Source organism: Ammospiza caudacuta, chromosome 6 (genome assembly GCF_027887145.1).
Source record: "Ammospiza caudacuta isolate bAmmCau1 chromosome 6, bAmmCau1.pri, whole genome shotgun sequence".
NCBI classification, from domain to species: domain Eukaryota; kingdom Metazoa; phylum Chordata; class Aves; order Passeriformes; family Passerellidae; genus Ammospiza; species Ammospiza caudacuta.
In genome coordinates, this window is record NC_080598.1 from 63,619,995 (window position 1) to 63,634,969 (window position 14,975).

The window sequence follows — 14,975 nt, forward strand, 5'->3', positions numbered from 1 at the left end:
TGGGACAATGAACTGCAAGGTGCAAATGGAGCAGAACTGATCCCAGGGACAGAGCCCGTGCCCGGCCGTGCATTTTGGGGCCATTTTGGTTCATCTTGGGTGCAGCCCTGGCTGGGCTCTGGTGCTGCCCAAGGTGGATGCATGGAGGAGATGCTTTGAATGAATCCCTGCTTTATTCTGGAGCTCCATCCAGCCTCTGCTCTAGGACAGCCTGCACAAGGCATCAGGTTGATTCCAGGTCATGTGTGGCTCAGGCTCCTTCCATCCTCCTTAAATTAAAAAAAGAGCTGAACCTTGATACAAGAGGAATGCTCTTGTGCTCAGTGCTGCAGAAAATGGAATAGAATCCAGCAAGAAGGGAAATGCCACTGTGCCAACAATCACTGGTGTGCCAGTGAGAACCGGGTGTTGCTCACCTCAGAGTGTTCTGTTCAGTACTCAAAGCACAGCTTGAAGTGTTTGAACTGTTGAAGTGTTTAATTTATTGAAGTGTTTATTTCAATTTAATGCCTTGGGCAGTGCAGCAGTTTTAGGGTCACCACATGTCCTGTGTGGTGGCTCTGGAGGGAGGGATGAGCTTCTGGAGCCAGTGACCATCAGCCAGGCAGTTCCTGCTGGCCATGGGCTTGAGCTCATCTTCCCAGCCTGATTTAACAGCCATGGGTCAGTGTGGGGTGGGAACATTCCTGAACATCAACAGGAGCAGCAAGATGTGGATACTAAACCCTGTGTCCTCTCCCTCTTGGCACAGCTGGTGAAGGGGCTGCAGCAGGAGTTGAACCGCCTCTACTCCCTGTTCTGCTCCCGGAACCCCGAGTTCGAGGAGAAGGGAGGGAAGGTCTCCATCGTGTCCCACTCCCTGGGCTGTGTCATCACCTATGACATCATGACTGGCTGGAATCCAGTCAGGCTCTATGAGCAGCTGCTGCAGAAGGAGGAGGAGGAGCTGGAGGAGAGTTGGATGAGCTACGAGGAGCGGCGTCTGCTGGAGGAGCTTTACCTGACCAAGCAACGGTAATGCCCCCACTGCCAGGGATCAGGGGAGATAACACAGCCCTGGAGATACCCTCTGGGTGTTTCCAGAGCCCTCCAGGGCTGCTATCTTTGGTGGTTGGTGTTCTTCTGGGGCTGGGTGATAATGCTAAACACAGCACTGGGAGCTCTGAATCCACACTGGCCCATGGAGCGGTTTGGGTTGGAAGGGACCTTCAAGATCATCCAGCTCCAACCCCCCTGCCCTGAGCAGGGACACTTTCCGCTATCCCAGGTTGCTCCCAAGCCTCATCCAACCTGTCCTTGGATACTTTCAGGGCTGGGGATGTTGTGGTGCTGTGAGGCACCCATTGGAGAATCTAAAATTAGCATCCTCAGTCGTTCAGGTGGGAGATGACAAATGATGAATCACAGGCTTTGGTTCCTGCCTGAAACCAATCTGAGTATTGGTGGTTCTTGGGAAGCATTAATTTAGCAGCAGCCCTGCTGTGGTGGCAGTCAGGATGTGTCTCACCAGGGATGGGTGCAGGATGTCTCTGTCAGCTGCAGGGCTGGACTCAGTGAAGGATTTCTGAGAAAAGGGAAGTTTAGAAGCCAAATGAAGTGTTGCAGTGATAAGATGACCCTTCAGGCCTGTCACAAACATATAATCAGGGAGAAATGGCCACTTTCACACTCTGCTCCTGCTCCTTAGGCATCTCCTGAAGTGCTTCCACAGAATTCCCAAGTGTCATTTGACAACTGGCACTTCTGCACAGAGTGAGTGGCTGTCCCTTCAGTGTGAAGTGATGGGAAATAGACTCCTGACATCCTGTAACTTCTAGAATTCACTGGCACTGGGAACAGTTCGACCCATCCATATGTCTGCTTCACATTGTAGCTGCTTTTTTAATTCAGGCCAGCTAGAAAAGCAGGTGAACAAGCTTTTTTTCGTGAAGGTTTAAAGGGTGGGACACCATCCTCTAGAAATTCCACCTCCATACAGAACTCCATAATGCCCAGACCATTTCCTGGGGCTTTGTTGTTGTCTGGGGGGGGGGTTTAAAACAAAATAAAGCAGGTGATTTGGCTGCAAAATCACCAAGGAAACAGGAGGTGAGTCAGCTGCTCCTGAGGAAGGAGGGTGGGCAGAGGCTTGGGGTGGTGAAGGGGAATTGTCATGTGTGGATTGATTCCTTCTGTGGCCAGAGAAACAGGATTTGACAGACATTGATTGTTGATGAGTTGAGCTGCTCCAGGAAATACTGACACCATCCCTCTCTCTTCCCAGCAGACAAAACTGTTGGACCCCACAGGAATGCCTGTTTGGATCAGAGAGGTTAAAGCTGCATTTTTTATTGGATCTCAGAAAGATCTCTATTTTCTAGGTTGAGAGAGATAGAAGAGAGGTTACATGAGTTAAAGGCATCCACCATATCAAAACCACCTGTCTTAAAATTTAAGGTATGTATGTTTTAAGAGGTTTCTGCTGAAATTTTCTGCTTGCTGTAAAAATACACCTGCAGTTTGAGTCATTCTGCTTACTTTTATTTTTTCCCATGACCCTAGACATGATTTTGGCAGAACAATTTGGATGTTGGATGAAGTGTGTGTACATATATGTAAAAATTTTGTTGTATTCATAGATTATGGTTATTTATTGCAATGCTGTATTTGTAATAAATTTTGAGCAACCTGGTCTAGTAGTGAGAGGTGTCCCTGCCCATGGCAGGGGGTTGGAATGAGCTGAGCTTTAAAAGGTCCCTTCCAACCCAAACCATTCTGGGATTCTGTTATATATGTTTATATGAAATTATATGTAAATGTATATGTGAATATATAGATTATAAATCATTTTGATACATAAACCTAGTTATTATACACACACAATTCTGTGGGAAGGTGAAAACCATTTGGCAGATTACATCAATCACATATTTTAAAGAGTTTCACATCTACTCCATTGAATAATCCATCTTCCTTGGGGACTCCTTCTAGCATGTCACATCTCTGAGCAAATCTGATTGAATTTCCTCCAGGAGTGGATTTTCCTTCCAAATGATTCTGCTCTGACAGTTAGCACTCTTTCAATCTCATGAAGCAGATTGCTTGCTAATCAGCTGTACAAATTGCTAGAATTCCTTATCTTTGGGAAAAGGCATTTTCCAGCTCCTGGGTGGGATGTGCAACACTCTCCAGTTGCTCAACTCCATCCTGAAGTATTAAACCATAAAAATGTGACATGATAGATGAGAATTAAATGGATTATTGTTTCTTAACTTGCCATTTTTCTTTCCTTATGAGTTCAGAAGGGCTCCTGGAAGCCAAGGTCAATGTTGAGCCATAAAAAAAGAGGAAACCAGCCATAATTCATGTTGTCACAGCCTTCTCCTTTTCATCAGTGCTTGAAAGCATGTGTCAGGCTATTATCTCTCCCATCAAGGAAGCTGGAGTCAGGCTGGTCCTCCCCCAGCTCTGGGAAAGAATATTCTTCACTCACTTGGTTTTAAACTGAAGAGTTTTTGGACAGTTGATTTTTAGATGGAGAGGAGGAAAAAAAGGGGGAAGAAACTTTAGATAAAGAGGACTTTATCTGCCTGAATTGCTCTGTAATCTTCAGGCAGCATTTCCAGTGCAGTTCATCCTTTTTCTTGCCCTTCCTGACAGGGAGGTGTTTTGTTTCTGTGAGGTTTCACACTGGTGACTCCCATGGCTTGAGGCAGAGCTCCAGAGGGAGAAGCTTTCCATGGAAATGATGGCAAGGGAGGATTTCAGCGGAGTGGCTGGAACAGGATTGCTCATCAGCAGAGCAGTCCAGCTCACTGAGGGTGACTGGTTTGTTGAAAGAGAACAGCCTTGTTCAGAAACCACCCACCCATCCCTTGGCTCTTCATGTCAACTCTTCCATGGACTGAAAAAAAAATCAGGGTTCTCAGGATGGGGCAGAGTCACTGGTGCCACATGAGGGAGAGTTGTGCTTGATGTTGAGCAAGCACAAAGTTGCTTTTGGCAAGACATATGCAGGAAGAAATACAGCAGTTTGCTTGGTTCATGCTTAGTAATAGAGAAAATGAAATTATTGACTCCACAGGGAGGAAAAACCCCACAAAACATGAAGAGATGGGGTGTGCTGTACTGTAATAAAATATTGGGCAAGCCACACGAGTGGGAACTTGAGGGAAAGGGATCTTTGTCTTTAATTCTGCTTCTCCTCAGATGGGATAATGGAATTGCCTGCTAGACCAACAGGAGCAGTGGGAGTTTAAACCAACACCTTGTTGTAAATTTAAGATTTAGAATCACAGCCTTCTCCCCACCAGCCTTGGAAGGGGAGTTGGAGTTAAAGGGTGAGGGGTTGAAGATCATAGGAACATGGGGCGTGGTGTGACACCAGCCCCTGCATGCCTCTGTTGTATGAAAATTGGGAATTTTTTATTTAGGATGAATTCCAGTAATGGTAGGGAAGAGGAGAGCAGGATGTGCCTCAGTTGCTCCTTAGGGCTGCCATGGAAATGCATTTAAGTCTGGCCTTGCAATGTCCTGGCCCAAAAGACTTCAGGGTTCCTCAGCACTTCTCACTCAGCCAAGGCTGCAGGAAGGTCCAGCCTGTACCTCGTGTTCTTTGTGCCCAGCACTGAAGGGCTCTGCTGCCTCACTTCTCTTGACTCATTCAGCTTTTTTTTCCTTCACCTAATTATGAAAATACTGCAGTGCTAACTTGAATGGATGATTGCTTGGCTCAGCTTCTGCTTAAAATACAAATAAATTCATTAAGTCTTCTGTTTATGAATCATAACCAGGAGAGGAGTTCTCTCAAAGGTCATTTCACATAAACACATCTCCTGTGTTGTTAACATTTACAGGAAAATGCCCCACTCCTGATTGCAGGAGAAACAACCAAAATTAATAAATATTTTCTAGAAAGATTTTGATCTCTTATTCCCAGTAATATAATACAGCAGCCTTGCAACAGCACTGACAGTCTAATGGCTGCAGATTAAAGCATTTGGGGTTAAGAATCATAGGATTAAGGTTGGAGAAGACCTGTCCATCACTAAACCGTGTCCCCAAGGGCCACATCCACATCAAAACCCTACAGGGATGGGGACCCCAGCACTCTTAATAGAAATGATGGGACAGCAGTGGGACAAAAGCCACACACCTTGTACCCTCTGAAACCAGTTACCTTCTGAGGGTTTTCCCAGTCCCTTTTGAGTGTCCTCTGCTGAGTGCAAGCTGGCAGGCACTGTGATTCCTCCCTAAAGCAGAAAAACCATAATTGTGCCTTTCAGGTGCTTGACACAGGAATATCGGATGGACAGGGTTGGAGGTTACTTATTCAGTTTAAAGGATTGCACTGGGAATGTCTCTTTCTGTTGTGTTTGGAGATGAAAAAGCTTTTTGTCCAAGCTGCCAACACACAAGAGCTGTTTGAAACTTGGGCTGGGGAAAGGAAAGGAGCCTTGAGGAAAGGAAAGGAGCTTTGCACCAAGTCACAGTTTTAATGACAGAGCAGTGCTGTGCTGCATGTGACATGGAATAACCATGCGGAAGGTCGAGTTTTTACTTTTTCCATCAAGTTGAGACTTCTTTTGGAAGGAAGAGGGGTGGTACCAGTGCCAAGACAGAGGAGGAGGAATGTTTTGTGCAGCACTGGAATCCAAGAGATGAAAGGGACCATTATTCCCCTGCCCTCATTCCATGTGCTGACATACAGGGAAGGCACGTGGCATTCCAAGGATCCTCCACGTGCATTTAGCAAGAATTCAGCAATTTCTCTCACTGGCTGAGCATTTGACAATGGTAAAATTAAATTTTCAAGTAAGAAAATAAAGGCTGAAAGGTCATTTTGACTTAGGGAAATGTCTTTTACCACTGAGTTTTCCATTTGATGGTTTTAGGAGGCGATGCCTGAGGGTTGGTAGTGGGGGGTCAGAGTTGTGGTTGGTTGTAATGACCCCAGAATGCAGGTTCAGTGACTTGTCAGATGTGGCAGCTCAGATTTACTCAGTTGGTGTTGGAGGCAGGAGTTGAGAGCGAGGTCACAGCAGCTTTGGGTGACATCAGAGGGTCCCAGTGGCTGTTCCTGCTCCTGGGACATGGTGGCACTGGGGACAAGCACTGTTCTGTTCACTTAGCACCATCTGTGTGTAGCAAGAAAATCATGGAGAACTTGGTTAGGAAGAGAATGAGGAGGACTGGGAGGTCTGGGAAGCTCCAGGAGAGATCAGACTCAATTCACTGAGTTGGAACAGCCCTTCAAGATCATCGAGTGCAACCCAACCCCAACAGCTCAACTCCACCCTGGCACCCAGTGCCACATCCAGGCTTTGTTTTTCCTTTCGTGTCTCCCAAAGTCTTCTTGCTCCATCCTTTCCAGTGCTGGTGGACCTCTCTGAGTTCAAATATCCAACTTGATTTTTGCTTTTAGCACCCCAACATGCAGCCAAGGGCAGTTTAACCCTCATTTATTGATGTTATGTTGTTCTTCCCTGTTTGGACCAACCAGGACTTTGAGTCCCTCCACTGAAACCAGGAAATGGAGAAAGAAACCAAATGCAGTGTCAGGAAACATCAATTCCATCCTTATTAAATGTCTCCCCAGGTTGAGAATTTCTTCTGTATGGGATCCCCCCTGGCCGTGTTCCTGGCCCTGCGTGGGATCCGTCCCGGCACCAGCGGCAGCCAGGACCACATCCTGCCCAGAGCCATCTGCAACCGCCTGCTGAACATCTTCCACCCCACAGATCCAGTGGTGAGTCTCTCGCTGCCCTCTCAAGCCTCTGCCTTGCCTGGCTTTAAGCTCTGGGATAACGTGGGATCTTCAAAGTGTGTGACTCAACACGAGCGTGTTCCAGCAGGGGATTATTTGTTCATGGTTGTTATACAATGGCTTGGGGTTTGGAACTGTAGAATTACATTTCCTACAAGTAATTGCCATAAATAACATATATTTTGCTTCTCTTTTCATAGTAATAAGCATAAGATTTGGGATTATTCTGATTTTTTTTCCCCAAAGAAATAATCCTTTTTCAGACAAGGATTTTATGTTTAACTTCCTGGCTTCCATTAAAATATATTTTTTTGCTGTTTAAAAAGGCTTCATGAGCAGTTTACAAGATAATATAGAAAAGCAAAGACTGATTTTTTTTTTTTTCCCCCCCAAAGGATCCTACAAGGAAAAGTTTGTTGATAGTATTTGGGAGAGGATTATTGGTGTGGCTTTGCCTTTTCCTTATTCCACAGCAGCCAGTGTTGGCTGTTACCAAATCAGTTACTGGACCTTTGATCTGCATCCCCTTGATAACTTCTCTGATGCAAATTGGATTGGGAATTTCATCTACAACAGCAATTTGGGGATTCTTTCCTATTTAAAGTAGCTGAATTTAAATATCTTCAGACTTCAGTCCAAACATGGTCATGTTCAGCTCCAGCTACTCCAGAATTTTCCTGGATTAACAGGGACAATTGGTTCCACTCTGCAAATAGTAACTTCACTTAGTTTTAAAAGAAAGAAATGCAAGATGCTTTTGTACATCTAAGTGGACAAAGATAAATAAATAATCAATAGGAAAATATTTTTTAAATAAACATAACTCATGGTTTGCACAGGGATCAACAAAGAGCCATCAAACAAAATGTTTACATAGCCAATTCCTGTTTATTGTGTTAGAATCAGCTTAATTTCACATGAAGTTTGTTCTCTCAGTGAAGCCATCTGTTAGGAACCTGTGTGTTGGTAACAGCATGTAGTACAAGTGTTGTAATGCAGGTGTTGCAGAGATGTGCAAAAGTGAGCTCACAGGCAGCTGTGCAGCTGATAAATCTTCCAGGCTGTGAAACTGCGGTGGCTTCTGGGGTCCCCATTGAGGGAAGGAAATTGATGAATCTGGCTCCATGTTCTTAGAAGGCTAATTTATTATTTTATGATCTTATATTATATTAAAGAATGCCATACTAAACTATGCTAAAGAATAGAGAAAGGATACAGACAAAAGCCTACAAAGAATGATAATGAAAACTCGTGACTCCTTCCAGAGTCCTGACACAGCTGGCTGTGATTGGTCATTAAGTTAAAACAATTCATGTGAAACCAATCAAACATCTACCTGTTGATAAACAATGTCCAAACACATTCCAAAGCAGCAAAACACAGCAGAAGCAAATCAGATAATTATTGTTTTCATTTTTCTCTGAGGCTTCTCAGCTTCCCAGGAGAGAAATCCTGGGGAAGGGATTTTTCCAGAGAATATGGCAGTGATAGTGAAACTAAAAGTGAATCACACTGTAACCCCACCACTGTGTCACCTCCTAGGCATTGTTTAGGAGAGGTATTCTGGATTTGGGGTTGGAGGGAGCTCTGGATGGGAAGGAAAACTGATTTTTTTTTCCCAGTCTGTCCTCCCAGGACTGATCTTCACTCCGAATTCCCTTTCCAGGCCTACAGATTAGAACCCTTAATCCTGAAACACTACAGCAACATCTCACCCGTGCAGATCCACTGGTACAACACAGCCAACCCCCTCCCCTACGAGCACATGAAGCCAAGTTTCCTCAACCCCAGCAAAGAAGCTACCTCAGCCCCAGAGAGCGAGAGCGCCTCGGCGGCACCCAGCCCCACCACGTCGCCGGTCATGGTGCGGCGCCACTACGGGGAGTCCATCACCAACATTGGCAAAGCCAGCATCCTGGGTAAGGAGTGTGCCCTCTGTCCTTCTGGGCTGGGAGGGGAGAGGCAGCACTTTGGGTAGCTGCTGGTTCTCAGCTTCTTTTTCTGCCTCTGCTGAGGTTGGGGTTGAAGGGGCTTGGGATGGAATTTCGCGTTCAGGCTTGGATATTTGTTATTTCTTATCTGTGTTACAAGTGGTGAGTTCTGCAGCATCCTAACAAGCTACAAAATGGCTGTCTTTCTGTACAAGGTGTTTTAAGGCTAAACTATCCCATTAAGAAATGACACCTGAATTATTTTCACTTTTAACCCAATCACTAATCACTCGATCAGTCTGCATTGCCGACTTTTCTGTTCAGTTACACAAAACCACCCAAACTCATGGAGAAGAAGGTGAAGAGGATGGACCATCCATCTTCCTCCATATATATTACTGTTCTAAAACCCCAAACTCTCCTTGTGATATCACACACTTCTAATCAAACTACACACCCATAATCCCAGTGCTATCATTCAATTTTGGAAGCATCTCCACGGCCTCAGTTCAATGCAGTGTTCTCTTGGGGGTCAGAGCCTGGCAGCACAGAAAGTCTGAAATTCTCAGTATCTAGAGCTCCAACAGGTCATGTTCCCTCTCTCCCTGGGTTGGGAGGGGAGAGGCAGCATTCTGGGTAGTTGCTGGTTCTCAGCTTCTTTTTCTGCCTCTGTTGATGTCAGGATTCAAGGGGCTTGGGATGGTATTTCGTGTTCAGGCTTGGATGTTTGGTATTTCTTATCTGTGTTACAAGTGGTAAGTTCTGCAGCATCCTACTAACAAGCTGCAGAATGGCAAACTGTCTTTCTATACAAGGTCTTTTAAGGATAAACTGTCCAATTAAGAAATGACAGCTGAACTTTTTTTCACTTTTAACCCAATAACCAATCACTCGATCAGTCTGCGGTGCGGAATTTTCTGTCCAATTACACAAAACCACCCAAACCTATGGAGAAGGCAAAGAAGGAGCAGCCTCCAACACTAAAACATCCATCTTGCTTTATGTCTATTACTATTCTAAAACCCCAAACTCCAAGTTTCTCACCCTGTGATATCACACACTTCTATCCAAACCCCACAACCACAATCCCAGTGCTATAATTCCATTCTGGAAGCTTCTCCAGGGCCTCAGGTCAGTGCAGTGTTCTCCTGGGGGTCAGAGCCTGGCAGCACAGAAAGTCTGAAATTCTCAGCACCCAGAGCTTCAACAGGTCATGTCTCCTCTGTCCCTGGGTTGGGGTGCAAAATACTTGGGGTGCCTTGCTGCTCCTTGGGGTTGGGGTGCAGTCCTAACGAAACTGTGGAGATGGGATGGGAGCTGGGGGTGCTCACCTGGAGAAGAGAAGGATCCAGGGAGACCTTGGAGCTCCTTCCAGTGCCTCAGGGGCTCCAGGAGGGCTGGAGAAGGACTGGGGACAAGGGATGGAGGGACAGGAGCCAGGGAATGGCTCCCAGTGCCAGAGGGCAGGGATGGATGGGAGATTGGGAAGGAATTCTCTGTGAGGGTGAGGAGGCCCTGAGGTTTTCCAGAGCAGCTGTGGCTGCCCCTGGATCCCTGGCAGTGCCCGAGGCCAGGCTGGACAGGGCTTGGAGCAGCCTGGGACAGTGGAAGGTGTCCCTGCCATGGCAGGGAATTGAAACTGGCTGAGCTTTAAGGTCCCTTCCAACCCAAACCATTCCATGATTCTATCCCTGTCCCTTGCACAAAATCAGAGAGTGGCTGAGGTTGGAAGTGACCTCTGGAGATCTTCTACTCCAACCCCCAAAATCTCTGCTGGCAGAGGATGGGTTCAGTGATTTCTGTAGGTGTCTGACTTGGTTTAATCCCAGCTGACATTTACTTTGAAATAAAAACCAGTTAATGTCCATTGGAGTCATAGCTTGGGGGAGATTATTTAGTTCATGCTATTGCTGCCTTATTTTTGTCTGTCTCATTGAAGTAACATCCTGGTGATTTAACAATTTCCACTCTGCTTCATGGAAAAAAAAATTAAATTAAAGCTTGTCTTCTGATTCCATTTTCTGCTATTAGCCAATAGCAGAAAAATCACACCATGTAACCCAATACAGTTACCTTTAACTCATGATTCTACAATAGGAAATTCAGGCTGGTTTCATATAAAGTCTGCTCCTTTCTGGCTTTCTGACTCAAAATAAGCCCTGGTTTAAGTGAGCTTAAATTCCCTTCACTGGAGCTTATACTTGATCATGGCACTTGCAGTTTTTGTTGACTCAAGGCTTTTCTTCAGCTCCCTGTGTGGGATTTGGGAGAATCCTAGTGCCAGGAGTCTTCCCAATTAAATAAGAATATCAAAGCAGTTTTTCCTGAAGTAGAGATATGTGGTATTTCAGAGCAGAGTGCCTTTTTGGGGGCTTTCTGTAGTGACTTGGATGTCTTGTCCATGAGGTGGCAGCAGAGTCGGGATAAAACAGGACAAAACTACTCTTAACTTTTATATCCCTCTTCCTGAGCTACCCAAATAGTCCTTTTAAAGGATGATGTAACATTTTTAAAGGTCTGTTACAGCAGTGGACCTAAGAGAAATAATAAGAATATAAGAAATAATAATATAATAAGAATAAGAGAGATGTCTTAAATGTGCTGTTGGGATTTTTAAGTGCAGAAGGCACCAACGTTGTTAGAAAGCATTTTTGTCTTATCTTAGAATTTATGAAAGAGGAATCACAACACATCCTTCAAAGTGTCAGATTTCTCTCTGCAGATGTGTTTCATGCTTCTCTTTTTCCCCCTAAACACAGCTTCCAAATTACAGCTTTTGCTGTAATGAGATGGGTTTGGGGATGAACAGAGCCCACTCCAGTCTGATGTTCCCACCCTAGGAAAGCAGCAGGAGTGCTTCCCATCCCTCAGCTCTTCTTAAGGGGTGCTGCAGTGACTTTAATTTGCGGGGTGCTTTAATTAATTTGCAGTTTGATTGATGCATCTTGGTTGTTTTTTCCCCTCTGTGCTGGATGCAGGAGCCGCAAGCATCGGGAAGGGCCTCGGTGGGATGCTCTTCTCCAGGTTTGGCAGGTCCAGTGCCACCCCCCAGACCCTGGAGACAGGAAAAGATGGCCCTGAGGGGGATGAGAAGAAGGCCACGACTGCTGGGACCCCACCTCTGCCCCACAGCAGCTCGGGATTCCTCGAACCCACAGGTGAGGGGTGCCCACCTTGTGGGTCCAGGGAAACAAGAGTGGGGTGGGGGCTGGAAATGCCATAAATGCAGCTTGCTGTTGTGGGTTTGCCATAAAATAATAAATGTTGAATATTAAGGCCAGCTTGGACAGGGCTTGGAGCAGCCTGGGACAGTGGAAGGTGTCCCTGGCCATGGCAGGGGTGGAATAAGATGATTTTTAAAGTCCTTTCCAACCCAAAGCATTTTGGCATTTTGTGAATCTGTTCCTGGGTTGGATTGGAAGGGACTTTAAAGTTCATCCCATTCCACCTCTCCCATGGCAGGGACACCTTCCACTGTCTCAGGTTAGCCCTGTCCAGCCTGGCCTTGGGCACTGCCAGGGATCCAGGGGCAGCCACAGCTGCTCTGGGCACCCTGTGCCAGGGCCTGCCCACCCTCCCAGCCAGGAATTTCTCCCCAGTTTCTAATCTAACCCTGCCCTCTGACATTTTAAACCCTTTTTTTTCCACCTAAACTCCCAATTCCCCCTTGTATTTCCCATTCTGAAGCAATCTGGATTTTAGGACACGTATGACTGGAAACAGAAGCTGCCCTTGTCCTGATCTGAACTGCTCAGGACAGAAAGTGCAATTTTAGCAGCTGGGATTTTTGAAAAGCATAGGTCCTTCCTCTCAGGAAATTCATCCTTGGATTTATTTCTGAGCTCCCCCTTGACACTCCTGCAGGACACACAGGGGATTTTTTTGCAATTGAGGGAGTCACAAGTGTCCTGTGACAGCATTCACATGATGGATTGCTGTCTGTTCATACGAATTGCAACAGAAAACCTGTCTGAGTCAGTGTTTGAGGGCAGGAAGCTTGGGGTGAGACGTGAGGGAAGCAGAGGAGCAGCACAGGGAACGTGGCAGAGCTGCCAAGGGGGTCGTGTCAGGGGGGCTGGCACGCTGAGAGCTTCCTGCATGGATCCCACATCCATCCCTGCTCCATAGAAGGAGAGCGTGGAGCAGGGCTGGGAGCTGAGTGATGCAATCCCCACCAAGCTCTGCTCTCAGAGGGCTCTGCTGGGGTTTGGCTCCCGCCCAAGCTCCCGTAGGGGCCTCTCCGATGGCCCTTCCTGCCCAGCCACTGGGGTTTGTGTGGATAAACTCTCCTTCTTGGAAATGGCTCTGCTTGTCTGCTGCTGCTCCGAGGCTCTGGCTCCCTGTGCCTGCTGCAGAGTGGGGAGCAGCTCTGGGGAATCGGGGCGATGCCCGCGCGATGCTCCCCTGCCCGCGCTCCTCCAGCCAAGAATCCAAATTCCTTCAAACTGCCTTTGAGAAACGGCGGCGTTTTCCACCCAGTCTGGGCCTTTGGCTTTTGTAGCTCAGCAGGCTTTTGGGTTTTTTGTATTTTTTATTTTATTTTATTTCTGAAGTGCCTTAGTAATAGGTTCACGTTGGCCCAGTTCAAATGCAGCGGTAATTGCTTTGAATGTGGCATTAATCAAAGCAGCCATTGAAATAAAAGGGTAACTGCTGAAATATGCTTGGAATAATCAGGATATTAAAAGGGCAGAGCTGTGGAGGGATGACTTTGCAGGAAGGGCTTGTAGTAGTGGGTGTAGTCTCCTTGTGTAGACACTAAAAATGCAAGAAATCCATTTATTTCCAAAAGTTTCCTAGTGGGGCCTCAGCATTTGCTGGATATCTCTCTGTAGTTATCATAACAAGTATAAATAAATATATTTATAGAGTTACTATAAGGAAAACAGCTGCTTGAAAAAAAACCTGTCTTTTCCCAAGTTGAGAATCACAGAATCATTCAGAAAAGATGCCTAAGAGCAAGAATAGTTTTCTTTTTTTTTTTTTTTTGCTTTTTTTTTTAAACTCTCTTAGGCTTGTGCTAAATGTAAGAGGTGCATTAAAATGTATTTCTACATTATTAAATCTTGGTTTTGTTGAGTGCCCTGTGAAAACACAGAGATGTTGAGTGTGTATTTGTCCAGAATCAGAACCCGAAACACCCCGGTTGTTTTTGCAGCTCTGACATCCCTCTTGTTCCTTTTCTTGTTCCTTTCCCAGTGGAACTGGAGCACAGGATCGACTTTGAGCTCAGGGAAGGTCTGGTGGAGAGCAGATACTGGTCTGCAGTCACCTCCCACACTGCTTACTGGTCATCTCTGGATATTGCCCTCTTCCTGCTCACCTTCATGTACAAGCAAGACCAAGAAGAGACTGACAAATCCAATTTAGACACTCTCTGAATTTTGGACTGAGGACAGGAGAGGAAACTTGAAAAACCAACGGCACAAAGCAGATGTTTGACTGCAGAGCTGCAGGACCTGTGGCATGGAGGTTTCAGGTTTAAGTGCATGTTTGGGGGGTTTTCCTATTTCTAAAGAGGAGAGGTTATTTGTATTTCAAAGCACTTTATAGTTTTCAACGTTTTGCAGTGCTGAATTAGACCTGAAAGGGTTCCAAATTCCTGTCAACATGGGCTGTACAAAGAGCCAAGACAGCATTGTAGCATCCCATGAGCAGTTGTGCTTGGGTGACATCCTTGTTAATGACCATAATTGCTGTTTAGTTCATTAAAATATTTTTTAAAATTAGTGGGTTAAAAAAAAAACAAAACAAACAAAAAAAAAACCAACAACAAACCAAACTTAAATTGATTTCCATTAACAACAGAAAATACATGTTCAGTACAAACCTAAACCTGCCATGTGCTGATGTTTTATGTACCTGTGAATTACAAGCAGTGGTATCATTTTTCCAGGACTTTATTCAGCTCCACATCCAATTATTCCCACATTGGAAGCCCATTCTGACTGCTGGCTTCTGAGGTCCTATCCTATGTGACACACTTAGAAACTAATGCTGAACAGAAAAAAAAAAAAGAAAAAAAAAAGCATGAGGCAAATATTTGAAATACTGTAATTATAATTTATTATTCTCTCTAATCGTTTCATTTTATTCCAGTGTATAAAACATTACTTTTTTACTGATTTCTTTTGACATAATTTAAGAACCACATTTATTTTCTACAGTGTTAAGACTTTTTCTCAGAAATACATATCTTTGTACTACTATTCAAATGAATATATGGACACTGTGGCACACTTTAAGTATTTTTTCATTAAAAATAAATATTTGTGGTTTCACACAAATGAGATCAGTCA

At 45.2% G+C, this 14,975-nt stretch overlaps 1 protein-coding gene across 1 annotated transcript in view; it reads left to right on the forward strand.

Moving 5' to 3' along the window:
- The window catches only part of DDHD1 (DDHD domain containing 1), a 67,533-nt gene extending 52,826 nt beyond the window's left edge, over positions 1–14,707 (forward strand). Inside the window, exons 7-12 of the mRNA XM_058806862.1 lie at positions 752–1,014; positions 2,361–2,436; positions 6,578–6,727; positions 8,412–8,664; positions 11,655–11,834; positions 13,876–14,707. Coding sequence (XP_058662845.1) covers positions 752–1,014; positions 2,361–2,436; positions 6,578–6,727; positions 8,412–8,664; positions 11,655–11,834; positions 13,876–14,057 — 1,104 coding nt within the window. The 3' untranslated portion in view covers positions 14,058–14,707. The remainder of the gene's footprint in view (positions 1–751; positions 1,015–2,360; positions 2,437–6,577; positions 6,728–8,411; positions 8,665–11,654; positions 11,835–13,875) is intronic.
- Positions 14,708–14,975: the final 268 nt, after the last annotated feature.